Below are 13,420 nucleotides of genomic sequence, written 5' to 3'. Positions count from 1 at the left end.
TCTTAGAAAGCTCTTTCTTGTTATTGAGTTACAGCCTGTTTTCCTTCAGCTCTGTAAAGGGGCTAATATCTACCCCTTATACATTTCAGACTATTGCTACAGATGCCACAATTCCTTGTAAACTTGTTGCTCTTGTTGTTAGTTGCTGTCAAGTCGATTCTGACTCATGGTGACCCCATGTGTTACAGAGTGGAACTGCTCCACAGGTTTTTCAAGGCCATGACCTTTCAGAACCAGATTGCCAGGCCTGTCTTCTGAGGCACCTCTGGGTGGGTTTGAACCACCAATGTTTCAGCTAGTAGTTGAGTGCTTAACCATTTGCACCATTCAGTGACTCCCCTTGCAAACTACTTAGAGTAAATTACAAAAAAAGAAAAAGAAAAGGAAACATGCAACTCACCGAGGGAGAGGTTGGAAGTGGTCATAGGGCATAATCTCTTTAAATCCATCACTACAAATGAAATTATTGTGAGAGTATTTGATTTCAAAATCAACCAGCACATTCATTCCTTGATTAACATAGATTTGGCATCCCAAGGGAGAACTCTTTCAAATTGAAAACTCAGTATCCCAAGTATTAGGGACTATTCCTAAAAAATCAGCCACCATCTCAGTTCTATGTGAAAACGTAGAAAACTGAGTTAGTGGTATTTATGAATCAAAGAAAAATAAGTTTCTTAATTTAGATAAGCCTGTTTATTGCTATTTATCATCTAAAAAGTTATTCTGATGAAAAATATATAAATTATATATTAACACACTGTCATATTTAGTAGGTCTTCAGAAAACCACTTTATTTCAGAGCATTTGTTCTTCGATAAAGTCCCTATTAACAATTACGTTCAACTGGGATTACAGGAAATGGGCAGTTCAGTGATAGGAAATGAAATCCACTGAGAACGCTTCCTTCTCCACTTGCACATCTCTGTCTTAGCCAGCTGGCAGATATCTAGGGGATTCTGGGACTTGATATTGTACTGTTATTTTAAGATACTATAGTAAAGCCAGGAAACTTCCCCAGGCAATCCAAGTCAGCAGGTACTAAATTATGCAAGAGGATAGTTTATGCATAGCTTTTCTGCTTTGGCACGAAAACTCCCTACTTCCTTGCACAATCCATTATTTATACTGAATTTAATACGAACACTTCAAAAGTCAAAGTGTGGTAATGGGTGACCCAGTTTAAAAGCTAAAGTGGTGGCTTAAGGATATTTATGACTGTCAGACTAGACGTTACAGTTGGATGAAGAGATACAGCAGGAGATGCTCAAAAAGGTTCATCATAAAGAGCTTAAATATCCATAGTACAGAGAAAGCCAGCCCGATGAGCAAATGTGTCCTGGTTCCTGCTATGGACCTAGTTATAAAGGTGAACACAGACACCTGCCACCTGAGTATGTGTGAAGTCAGGAGATGGAACGTATTTCACCCTGCAAAGGTAGATCAGTCTGAGCTGCAGCTGATTTGTTTCTTTCTAAAGAGGGCGCGGGCAATCATTCAAACCTGGATGGGCAAGGATCCATGCTGCATTCCTTCAGTTTTGGTTTGGGTTTTACATTTTCAGGGTAGTAATGGCAATAATGGTCAGGAACCACCCTCTTCAAGCGGATATCCACACACTCTGCAGAATTGAGCTGATAACCTAAAGGGATAGAAAGGGAAGTCTGAATATTGCATTTGTTTTATTTTTACTTTATTTGTTTTATTTTAATTTATCACTTGCCACACACTTTTTTTTTTTTTTCCCTCTTTAAGAGACTTAACTTGGTAGTTCTTAATTTTGGCTGTATAACAGAACCACAGGGGCAACTTTTAATATATACCAAAGCACACACAGGCCCCGTCACAGTCCAGTTAAGTCAGAAGCTCTGTGGCTGGGGTACAGGAAACGGGTGTTTCTAAAAAGATTTCAGGTGATTCTATGGTGACTGAAATGTGTGGCCAAGATTGAAAACCACTACTTGAACTGATTGTGGTACAAGTAGCCTTAGCATTCATAACTCAAAAGTTATAATAAAACTAGATGCTGTTGAGTTGACCCCAACTCATGGTGACCCCATGTGTTTCAGAGTAGAACTGAGCTCCACAGAGGTTTTTAAATTGATTTTTCAGAAGTATATCACCAAGACTTTCTTCTGAGGCACATCTGGGTGGACTTGAACCTCCAACCTTTTGGGTAGCAGATAAGCATGTTATACAATAGACTCCTTTTAAAAATCTTTGGACCTTAAGGGCAGAAGTTATTCTCCTCCGTTCTTAATACATTCTCATCACGACACTGTCCCTCCTTGTTTTCCTTATATTTCCTCCTCTTTCCCATCACCACTCCCATCCCACCTCCCAGAGACACCCATTCCAATTTACTTTTTTGTATGTTCTTAAATACTCACATGTCTTATATAATACCATTTTTGTGTGAATCCACTTTTAACTTAAAAAAATGACATTGTGTTTTAAATCTTGTTCTGTTTTCTACTCTTCTCACTCAAAGTCAAGTTTTTGAGATCTACCTGTGCTGTTGTTTCTTTCTAATGCATAATATTTTGTTGTTTTCATACACCACATTTTACTCATTCATTGCCCTAGGCATCTCCAAAGCCAATAAACTTTGCAGCTAGGGAATTAAACATTGTCTATATAGGGGGGAAGGAGACCTGGTGGTGCAGTGGTTAAGCCCCTCAGCTGCTAACTGAAAGGTTAAGGTTCGAATCCACCAGCTATTCCGTGGGAGAAAGATGTGGCAGTCTACTTCCGTAAGGATTACAGCCTTGGAAACCCTATGGGGCAGTTCTACTCTGTCCTATTAGGTCGTTATAAGTTGGAATTGACTCAATGGCAATGGGTTTATATAGAAGAGAATAAAATCTGCTTCCCTAGCCCCTCCCCGCTAACCCATAGCCCATTAAAGGGGGAGAAATGAAGGCTTATTCTTGATTCTATTAAACTCAATTTGTACAGTCTCTGAGGAAAGTGCACATTCCAAATAGATGAGTGTTGTAAATTGAAAAAACAACTCATGAAGTGACGCTTCTACTTCCTGAAAGGTCTGATTCCAGGTTTCCTGTCACTGCGTATGTATCATGTTAAATTAAACACAAAAAAAGGTAATTTTTCAAAAACAGAATGAGCTCTTAAAAAAAAAAAAAAAACCCCAGAGCTAAGTTCTCAGCCTCAGCCAATTGGTCTGAAGGTCTAAAAATATATTTAGAGGCCTGATTGCCGAGAGGAATCTAATTTTCTAAACTACTGGACAGCTTTGTACAAGACATGGCTGGGATGTGAGCTGAGTGTTGAAGGACATATTGCTATGCATTATAAAAAGAACAGTTGAAACCACGAGAACAAAAATCCAAATGGAGTCAATAAAATGTAACTCCAGTGCCAGTATCTGCCAGAAAGTCTCCAATATCAGATGCCAATGGCAATCTCGGTGCTTTCTCTAGACTAGCCTCAAGTGTCCCACATAGATGATTACAGACAAGACCAGTGAAGTCCACCCCAATACCCGTGGTACCTGAGAGGCCAGCAAACTAATTTTCCTGATTATCCCAAAGACTCCAAAATGTCATTTACACAAATCATGTAGATTCGATTACTAATATAATTAAATTTTGGTAATACATTCCTTGTGGGTTTTATTTCCCCCAAAACAAGTGGGGAATGAGATTACAGCTTCTTGAGTCAGAGAAAACGTTTGCTCTAAGTGGAAACATATTTAGGAAAGGAGGAGCCAGACAGCACACAGGTGTTTATCATTTGGGGACAGATACTTATTTTTCCTCTTGATTTTATGGCAGTTTAGTGATAAACAAAAGTGAAAGAAATAAGGCAGATTCCCTCTCCATTAATGAGCCCTGGTGGCACTGTGGTTAAGTGCTCAGCAGTTTGAACCCACCAGCCGCTCCTTGGGAGATAGATGTGGCAGTCTGCTTCCGTAAAGATTACAGGCTTGGAAACCCTATAGGGCAGTTCTACTCTGTCCTATAGGGTTGCCATGAGTCAGGAGCAGGTTCTGGTACCTCTCCATATTAAAAAAAAAAATTCTGAAATTCTGTCAGTGTGCAGAAAGTGGCAGGCCATGGGGGGAGGGGGTGCCCCAAAGCAGCATAAGGTCTCCCTCTGTTCTTATAAGCACAGCTACCTTTGGCAGGTGATCACACTGCCAGGTGCTCTCAGGCATGTTTGTGGTTCCAGGACTGATGATGTTTTTCCTTGGGTACCCCAGTATAAGAAATTCCTCCCAGAAACTGAACCAACTGCACTAAGCTGAATCGCTTGTGTGTCTAAATGGGAACCTCTCTCTGAATAAGTGTGTGTGATGCTAGGGAATACAGCAAAAAAGACAGTTTGCTTTTTGGTTTCCATCTGTAAGAATCAAAAAGCTCTGCCATCACTTTGCTTCTGGTTGGGGATCCGTGAGTAGATTCTTGTCTTGCCTGGAGCCACGGCCCACCTGACTATGGTGGTGGGATTCTGCTTTGGATATAAAATATGTATGCAGGTATCTACAGTCTGTTCCACTCACTCTGGGAGTTTCCCACTGTGACCAATGAGTCATGTATACATCTCCTAACTTGTCACCAGCATAACTGAGACTCCAGGAGAAGGTACAGCCAAGGATCTGTGGACTCTGAAGACCTCAGAGATTCTCAGAGAATTTCTGAGCAAAGTTTGGGTTTAAATTCTGATATAACAGATATTTCCCAAGTGTCCATTCTTTGCCAGACACTGAACTGTGCTCCCTGACTTATATCATTTTCCTCCCCAATAACCTTATAAGTGGAATATTCTAAGTCCAATTTACAGATGGAAAGACTTAGGCTCAATGATGTCTCAGAGCTAATTCGTGGCAAGGCCAAGAAGAGAATCCACATCCTTGGTTTCCAACTCTACTGCTTCGTCCACTAGGCCATGCTGCCTCTTGATATAAATGTTGGCGCGTACATTTTGGAGAATAGGATTGGCCAAAAAATCTCTGAGGCCCAGGTTTAGAGAGACTTGCTGGGCTTACACAACACGCAGTCTCAATTCCAAGCAGTGTTGTTCTTCAGTCAGCTCTAAGCAAGGTCAAATGTTCTAAGAATTTCCCTTAGAGCCTGCTGGAGAGTCAGTGACTCAAATATCTGAAAGAGCTGATGCCTCAGAAAACGCTTATAATAGCCAACAAAATACAGTGTCAACTTCAGGATGCACTGGAATGGGTAATTTTTGATAGAAGAGACAGAGAATGTTATAGCTGGCAGAGACTTAAAGATTATCTACTCCACTGGTTTGTCTTCGTTGTATTTATTTTTGTGTCTGTGTTCTATTTATGGCAAGAGATAACAGTCTTCCATTTAAGGTAGTAATATAAAACTATTTTTATAAATATATTTAAGTTAAAAAAAAACTCAAAATACCTTAAGTAAATAATAGTACAGGGATAACATAGATACGGCAGAAATAATGAAGATAATATAGCTACAGAGCCCTGGGGTGTGCAAGTGGTTAATGTACTTGGCTTCTAACCAAAAGGTTGGAGGTTCGAATCCAACCAGAGGTACCTCAGAAGAAAGGTCTGGAGATCCACTTCCAAAAAATCAGCCATTGAAAACCCTACAGCGCACAGCTCTGCTCTGACACACATGGGGTCACCATGAGTCCGAGTTGACTCAAAGGCAACTGATCTGGGAATACGACTATGGCTGATATCCAAAGACCAGGGCTTTGAACTGTGTTCCACTCAAACCCCTGCTGAGAATTTGCATTTCTAACAAGTTCCCAGGCAATGCTAATGCTGCAGGTTAGAGATCAATTTTGAGAATCACCAGTAGAGCAGTGGCTCTCAAAATTTATTATACATAAGAATCGCCTGGGGATCTTGTTAAACTGTAGATGTTGATTCAGTATATCTCAGGTGGAGCCCTGGTAGCACCGTGGTTAAGAGCTCGGCTGTTAACCAAAAGGTCAGCCGTTCAAATCCACCAGCCGTTCCTTAGAAACTCTATCCTATAGGGTCACTATGAGTCAGAATTGACTTAACGGCAATAGACGTACATATATACACATACATATATAAAATCTGGGGTAGAAATGCAAATTCTCAGCAGAGGTTTGAACTAGAATGGACCGGTTCAAAGGCCTGCCAAAGGCATTGCTCTGGAGAATGGTGGTTCTCAAACTGGAGCATTCATCAGAATCACCAGGAGAGCTTGTTGTAACGCAGATTGCTGTGTTTCTGATTTTCTAACTTTCTGATTCAGTAGGTCTGAGGTGGGGCCTGGCAATCTGCATTTCTAACTAGTGCCTATGGTATGCTGATGCTGTTGGTCCAGAATTCACACTCTGAGAACCACTGTTGTAGGACCATAATCAAGTGGTCTATGGCCCGAGTCTGTCCCTAAAAAGAGCTAACTGGGAAATTGGAAACATTCCTTTTGTATTTCTCTTTTAAGGTCCCATTCAGCCCTTAAACTATGTCCCCCTCCCATTCCCAGGTACACAGGTCCCACTGGGCTCTGGGCTGTCCAGTGTGCCACAAAAGTGCCTGCCAACGAGGTTTCAGGGGATACCTAAGTCTCAGAGGAGAGAGGTCTGACCCACATAGTCACAGAAACCTGACATTGGCTGAGAAGCCCTCCTTGACATGCCTGTAGTTTAAAGGAGAGAGTCCAGAGCCCCAGCTCAGTTTCTGGCTCTCTGAGTTGATATTCTGGAGCCCTTGAGGAAAGAATGGTTTGGGCCTGGGCTTGGATGAGATGGGCTGGGGGAGGAGGGTTTCTTCTAGCTCTTCAAGCAGAATAGTGCCTGAACCTATGTACCCTAACCATATCCCAGGTGCGGGAGCAGATGCTGGTCACCATGTAGACGGTTCAGGGGAGACACAAGAGCAAGGTCATTTAAAGCATGGCTTTGACCTCAGACAGACCTGGACTCAGGTTCTGGCTGTTCCCTTTACTAGCTGAGCAACTTTGAGTATGTGCCTTACCCTTTCTAAGCTTCAGTTTCCTCATGCATTTAAAAAAAAAAAAAATTGCTGTCAGGTCGACTTATGGTGACCTCGTGTGTCAGAGTAGAACTGTGCTCTGTAGAGTTTTCAATGGCTGACTTCTTTGAAGTACATTGCCAGACTTTCTTCCAAGGCACCTCTGGATGGACTACAACCTCCAACCTCTTGGTTAGCAGCTGACCACGTTAACCGTTTCCATCACCCAGAGACTCCTCATACATAAAACAGGGATAAAAATAAAACCTTCCATAGTGTTGTTTGGAGGAACAAATGTGATGGTGTATATCTTAGCGCATGGCCTGGTACATGGCAAATGCCCAGTAAATGGTGCCTGGCACTCTTAAGGGAAGCATCAGCCTAAGTCCTTCTAGTAATGCTAGTAACTCACGGTGCTAAAGCTGGCACTTGTTTAGGACCCTTTACTCTTCAGTTAAAAAGCTTAGTTCAGAAGAGAATCACCTTGACAGTGGCTTCTGGTCACCTCTTCATTTGCTCCAGGGAGTCACTGTTTCTCTGTTACATACACAACTATTTTCTACCAGAACCTACAAAGATGTTTCTTTAGTAAGAAGCGAGTGTGTGGAATCCTGGATCACACTTGGCCCAAAACCTACCTCAACTGTCAGTGAAAACCTTCAAGTAAGTAAGCAAAGGTTAAACAGGATTTCCCCCTTATTGTTTAGTAGACACCCTTTCTCTTTTGGGGTTATACTCTCACAATTGGGGAGAGAAAAGGAAATCTAAGTATTAGAACCAACACTTCCAGTTACTTGATCAGGCTGGGCAAGTCACTTAACCTCTCCACTTCTCAAGTCTTCTATAATCAATTGGTGCAAACAGTTTGCACTCAACTACTAACCTAAAGGTTGGTGGTTCGAACCTACTCAGCAACGCTGTGGAAGAATTGCAGCCAAGAAAATCCTATGCAACAGTTCTATTCTGTAACACACGGGATTGCGAAGAGTCAGAATTGACTCTACGGCAACAGGTTTGGTATTTTTCTTGGCTTGGAGGAGAGATGCAAGAACATACACAAACATGTTTCCAGCTTTTTGATAAAAGATGTTTTCCAAATCCGGCTTTTCACCTGTCTTCAAGAATAAAGGCACATGCAATTCAGTAACGTGACTGCATTCCAGGCTGTTGAGTAATATGCCGTGTGATTAAAAAAAAAAAGATTAGATAGCTCTAATTACTACACCGAAATTCAAGTCAATGTCAATGGAAATTCGCATTCACTAGGCAAATGTGCAATTGCTAACTCAGAGTTCCAAATATTCACGAACAAGATGTGTGCCTCACCTCCTCCACATGTCACAGTGCAGGGAAAGAAGTCTGTCTGTCTCCACTGATGACTGATTGGCTGGTAAAAGAAGAAATGGACCACGCTGTCTTTGGCCACAGTGTACCTGGTCTGGACAGAGAGAACTGTGATGGCACATTTGCATACAATGAACTACTGCTTCCCACACATTTCAAAAGTGAGATGAACGTAATTCACTTATATAGACAACCACACATCTATCACAGCAAATTACAATACAAGAGGATTCCAAGGACTCTAAGACATTGTATCATTTCATCGAGATTTGTCATAAATGGGGGCTGAAGAGATCATTGACAATTCTCCCTGGCGTAATTTTTCCAGGTAATTCCATGCCTATGATTGGTTCAAAGAAATGTAGGTGGCTTTTTAACATTTTTTTTTCTTCCTGATGCATTTGATTGTAATTTCCATGACAGCAGGTACTAAAACATAATCTGATTTTGTCTATAACATGGCACGTAATTGAGATTCTTATATTTTTAGTAATAGCATCTTTACGAAGATTCTTCTGAAAAATTTCTCTGAAAGCAAAACTGCAAAAACTCAAATGTATACAAAACACACGGTATTTGCATATGAGCATTCTGATACCTAATTAAAAGAGAAAGGGACACTGCTGAGGGTGAGCAAGCAATTATAGACAGGTAAATTTTACTTCTAGTGGATATTACTCAAGCAGCAAGTTCCCACCCTACTTTTTTCCTTCCCTACTGATTTAACAAAGGATTGAACTGAAGAAATCTCCCAAACTGTATTACAAAGAGTAAAAGGGATCAGAAACAAAACTTAAGCTCATGGAAGATAGGCCCAGGAGTACCAACATACATATAGAGTTCAAGAAGACGAAAACAGACAGTAATGAAGAAGTAGTATTTGATTATTTAACTGCTGCAAACTTCCCATAAAAAAAAAATAATAAATTGTATTTGAATGGATTCCAACTCATAGTGACCATATGGGTCAGAGTAGTGCTGTCCCATAGGGTTTCCAAGGAATGGCTGGTAGACTCAAACTGCTGATCTTTTGGTTAGCAGCCAAGTTCTTAAACACTGCATCACCAGGGCTCCAAGAAATTCCTAGACCTTAAGAAATACAGGAGTACTCAGTTTAAAAATGCTCATGAGTTCTGAGCAGAAAAATTTTTAAATATGACAAGGATAAGGAAAAATTCCTAAACATTATCAGAAAGAAAAAACAAATACCTGTAAAGGAATGAGAATAAGATTCATGCATCAGATTTCTATAAGGAATATTGGATGCAAGAAAATAAAAATCATATCTTCAAAGTGATGAGAGGCAATACATTTTGCATCTAAAATTCTATAACCAACTTATCAACCAGCAATGAGGGTGAAATAAGGATATTTTCAAACACAAAATGACTCTGAAACTTTACTACTCAAAGGCCCTCACTGAAAAAAAAGAAACAGAAAATAACTACTAAAGAATCTACTGAACATGAACTAATGTGAATGCAAAGTAGTAAAATTGAAAAAGTCAGTGAAGCTTATTAGTAAATCTAAATAGATGTTGATTGGAAAATAATATATTGATGCAGTTAATCATAAAAGTGGTATAAAAATTCCAGACAGCATAAACATGGGAAAATAGAGAGAGGAAGAGGCAAGGGTTACAGTGGAGGGGAGAAGTGATGGAGTAGGTATAGCACACAGATTACAAAGGTAGGAAAGCCTGACGAAAAGTTTTGGGTCTGGACGTTGCAGAATATCTTATTTCTGATGAATCCTACCAGTGAGAATAACTAAAAATACTGCATAAAATAGATTTTTAAAGTTTATTTGAAGGCATCAGAGAAGTACAATGCTAGTGAAGACTTGTAAGGCTAAGATCCCAGACACAAAAGAAATCCCAAAAGGTGAGCACAACATACCGTACTACCTTTGGCACCAACTTTCTGCTCAAGGCACTTTCCAATTTGCAAGTGGTGACTGAGAGGCTGAGAAGCTAAGCAGACCTGTCATCTGACTCATGAGGTTGGGGGGACAAAAATGAGTTCAAGGTCTCTCAAAGTAAGAGTCATAGATAAACACCCCAGGCCCTCAGCTGGGGCCCCAGAAGGATCTATGCTAGCAATTAACAGTGAACTGGAAATAGACCAGCTTTCAAAGGTAATGAAGCACAGGTTCGAATGATTTAAATCCCTGGATGGACGAAGGTGATCAGATCCTAACCCAGCTGCCTCCAAAGCAGAACTAATCCAAAGCTTCAAATTATATCTACAATATCCAGCACAAATTTTGAAAATAACAAGGCATACCAAAAAAGATAAAATTTAACAACAAAAAAGTAAAAAAAAAGGACATTATAAGCAAAATTGTAGGAAATCTAGATAGTAGCATCAACCGATAAAAACAAATTATGCCACTACCACATCCTATAACCCTGGCCTTGATCCATGTCTTGTTTCCATGACTGAGGGGCCTATAAGCATCTCCGGCCATTCTCATTGTCATAAAACACCAGCTTTCGCCTTGGGCTCTGTTTTTCAGGGAATCTGGACTAAGAAATTATAATTAAAATGTTTCAAGAAATTAAGTGACAAGATAGAGATTTATACTAGAAACCAAGAAACTATAAGAAAAACAAACTGGAAATTCTATAAATAAAAAAAAAAAAAACCAATAATTGAAGTCAATATCTCAATGGATGAACACTTTCTTTAAAAGCCAAATAGTAAACAGGTTTGCAGGCCACAGAGTCCTCATCGTAATCACTCAACTCTGCTGGTACATTGCAAAAGCAGCTATAGACAATATAGAAGTAAATGGGTGTGGCTGTGTTCTATTAAAACTTTATTAACAAGAACAGGAGTTGCCTTGCTGGCCATAGTCTGCTGACTCTTAGGTTAGACACACCTGAAGGGAGGAATCATTAAAATGACAGATAAGGTTACAAAACTAAAAATTATTTCTGGGAAAGTCTAGTAAGATAGATAATTCTCAAAAAAGCTTGATCAAGGAAAAAACAGAGAAGGCACAACTAATTAATATGAAGAATGAAAAAGAGAAAATAAGCGGATATTAAATAACCTATGCCAATAGCTTTTTAAAAGTTAGTTGAAATAGACAAATTCTGTGAAACTATAATTTATTAAAACCAACACAAGAGAAAATCTGTATAGTCCTGTATCTTTTGAAGACATTGAATGAATAATTAGAAAAATTTCCTGGTGAATTTTTCCAAACATTTTAAGAAGTAATGCCAGTGGTACACAAACTTTTGTAGCAGAGAACAGGAAAAGAGGGCACACTTCCCAGTTTGTTTTATAAGTCCAGTATAAAATACCAAAAAGTGGCAAAGACGTTCCAAGAAAAAAGCAGAACAGAAGCACAGATAGAAGAAAACATAAATACATTAAAAAAACAAATAATTTCAAATCAAACAAATATGTAAAAAGGATACACATCATGACCAAGTAGGGCTTATTCCAGGAAGGTAAGATTGGTTTAACATTTGAAAATCAATACGATTCACCACATTAAAAGGGAAAAATAAAAACCATATGATCACCTCAAGAGGTGCAGTAAAAGCATTCAGTAAAATTCCACACTTATACACGATAATGACGCAAACTAGAAAAAAAAGAAAATTTCCTTCATCAGATAAAAGTTATCTATAAAAATTCTCTAGTAAGCATTGTATCTAATAGAGAATTATAGGGAGCTTTTTCCCTGAAATGCGAAGCATGACAAGCATAACTGCTGTCACCACATCTTGTCAACATTGTACCAGATGTCCTGAACAGTGCCACATAACAAGAAAAACAATAAAACATGTAGTGATTGGGAAGGAAGAAATAAAACGGACCTAATTTCCAGATGTCATAATTTTGTACGTACACAATCCAAAAGAATCTACAAACTATTAGTATTAGTATGTGAATATAGTAAGGATGGAGCCACGGTGGTGCAGTGGTTAAGAGTTTGGCTGCTAACCAAAAGGTCAGCAGTTCGAATTCACCAGGCACTCCTTGGAAACCCTATGGGGCAGTTCTACTCTGTCCTATAGGGTCGCTATGAGTCAGAACCGACTCAATGGCAATTTTTTTTTAATAGTAAGGATACAATATTAATATACAAAAATCAATTCATTTCATATACCAGCAATGAACAAATATAAAATGGAAAATTAAAAAAACCCAAACCATTTACAATAGAAAATAGCTAATAGTGGGGAAAAAATTTAATAAAAGGTATGCAAAACATTCACATTGAAAATTACAAATATTACTGAGAGAAATTTAAAAAGAACTAAACAAATGGATTGGTATACCGTACATGTGTATTGGGACACTTGGTATTTGAAAGGTGTCAATCTTCCCCCAAACTGACCTATAGAGTCAAGGCAATTCTAATAAAAATCCAGCTAAATTTTATCAAAATTGACAAGTTGATTTCAAAATTGATAAGCAAGTGCAAAGAATCAAGAATGACAAAGACAGTCTCCAAGAACTAAGCTGAAGAACTTACACTACAGGGTCATTCTGACCCCACCATGTCAAGCCCTCAGAGGCTGGCTGGCCAGCCAGACCATCATGTCCTTGCTACAGAGTACATGGAATCTTCTAGATATCTTCTCTGCCACATGGGAGCTGAGGAAGACTCTAGGGAGCTAAACTCAGACTCAACCTACGACATTCCATGACACCTAATTTTATTCTGATGTGCCACCTAAGTTATCTAGTGCTGCTATAACAGAAATACCACAAGTAGATAGTTTTAACAAGTTTATTCTCTCACAGTCTAGTAGGCTGAATTCAATGTGCCAGCTCCGGGGGAAGACTTTCTCTCTCTGATAGCTCTGGAGGAAGGTCCTTGTCATCAATCTTCCCCTGGTCTAGGAGCTTCTCAGGCACAGGGATCACGGGTCCAAAGGACATGCTCTGCTCCTGGCACTACTTTCGTAGTGGTATGAAGTCCCTCTCCTCTCTGTTCGATTCTCTCTTTTATATCTCCAAAGAAAGAGCTTGACTCATAATACAATCTAATCCTGTAGATTGAGTCCTACCTCATTAACATAACTGCCTCTAATCCTGCCTCGTTAACATCATAGAGGTTAGGATTTAAAACACACAGGACAATCAC

The 13,420-nt window shown here is 39.5% G+C and overlaps 1 protein-coding gene across 4 annotated transcripts in view; it reads right to left on the bottom strand.

Annotated features, from left to right (window-relative positions):
* ADAMTSL3 (ADAMTS like 3) overlaps positions 1-13,420 on the bottom strand; it is a 416,580-nt gene that overhangs the window by 166,755 nt on the left and 236,405 nt on the right. For all 4 annotated transcript variants that reach the window (XM_064267196.1, XM_010593790.3, XM_064267194.1 and 1 more), the window contains exons 10-12: positions 8,291-8,402; positions 1,504-1,642; positions 401-451 (exon numbers count right to left, since the gene is read on the bottom strand). In XM_064267196.1, coding sequence (XP_064123266.1) covers positions 401-451; positions 1,504-1,642; positions 8,291-8,402 — 302 coding nt within the window. The remainder of the gene's footprint in view (positions 1-400; positions 452-1,503; positions 1,643-8,290; positions 8,403-13,420) is intronic.

The sequence above is a fragment of the Loxodonta africana genome, chromosome 13 (assembly GCF_030014295.1).
Source record: "Loxodonta africana isolate mLoxAfr1 chromosome 13, mLoxAfr1.hap2, whole genome shotgun sequence".
Classification (NCBI taxonomy): domain Eukaryota; kingdom Metazoa; phylum Chordata; class Mammalia; order Proboscidea; family Elephantidae; genus Loxodonta; species Loxodonta africana.
This window is presented reverse-complemented; position numbering and strand designations above follow the sequence as displayed.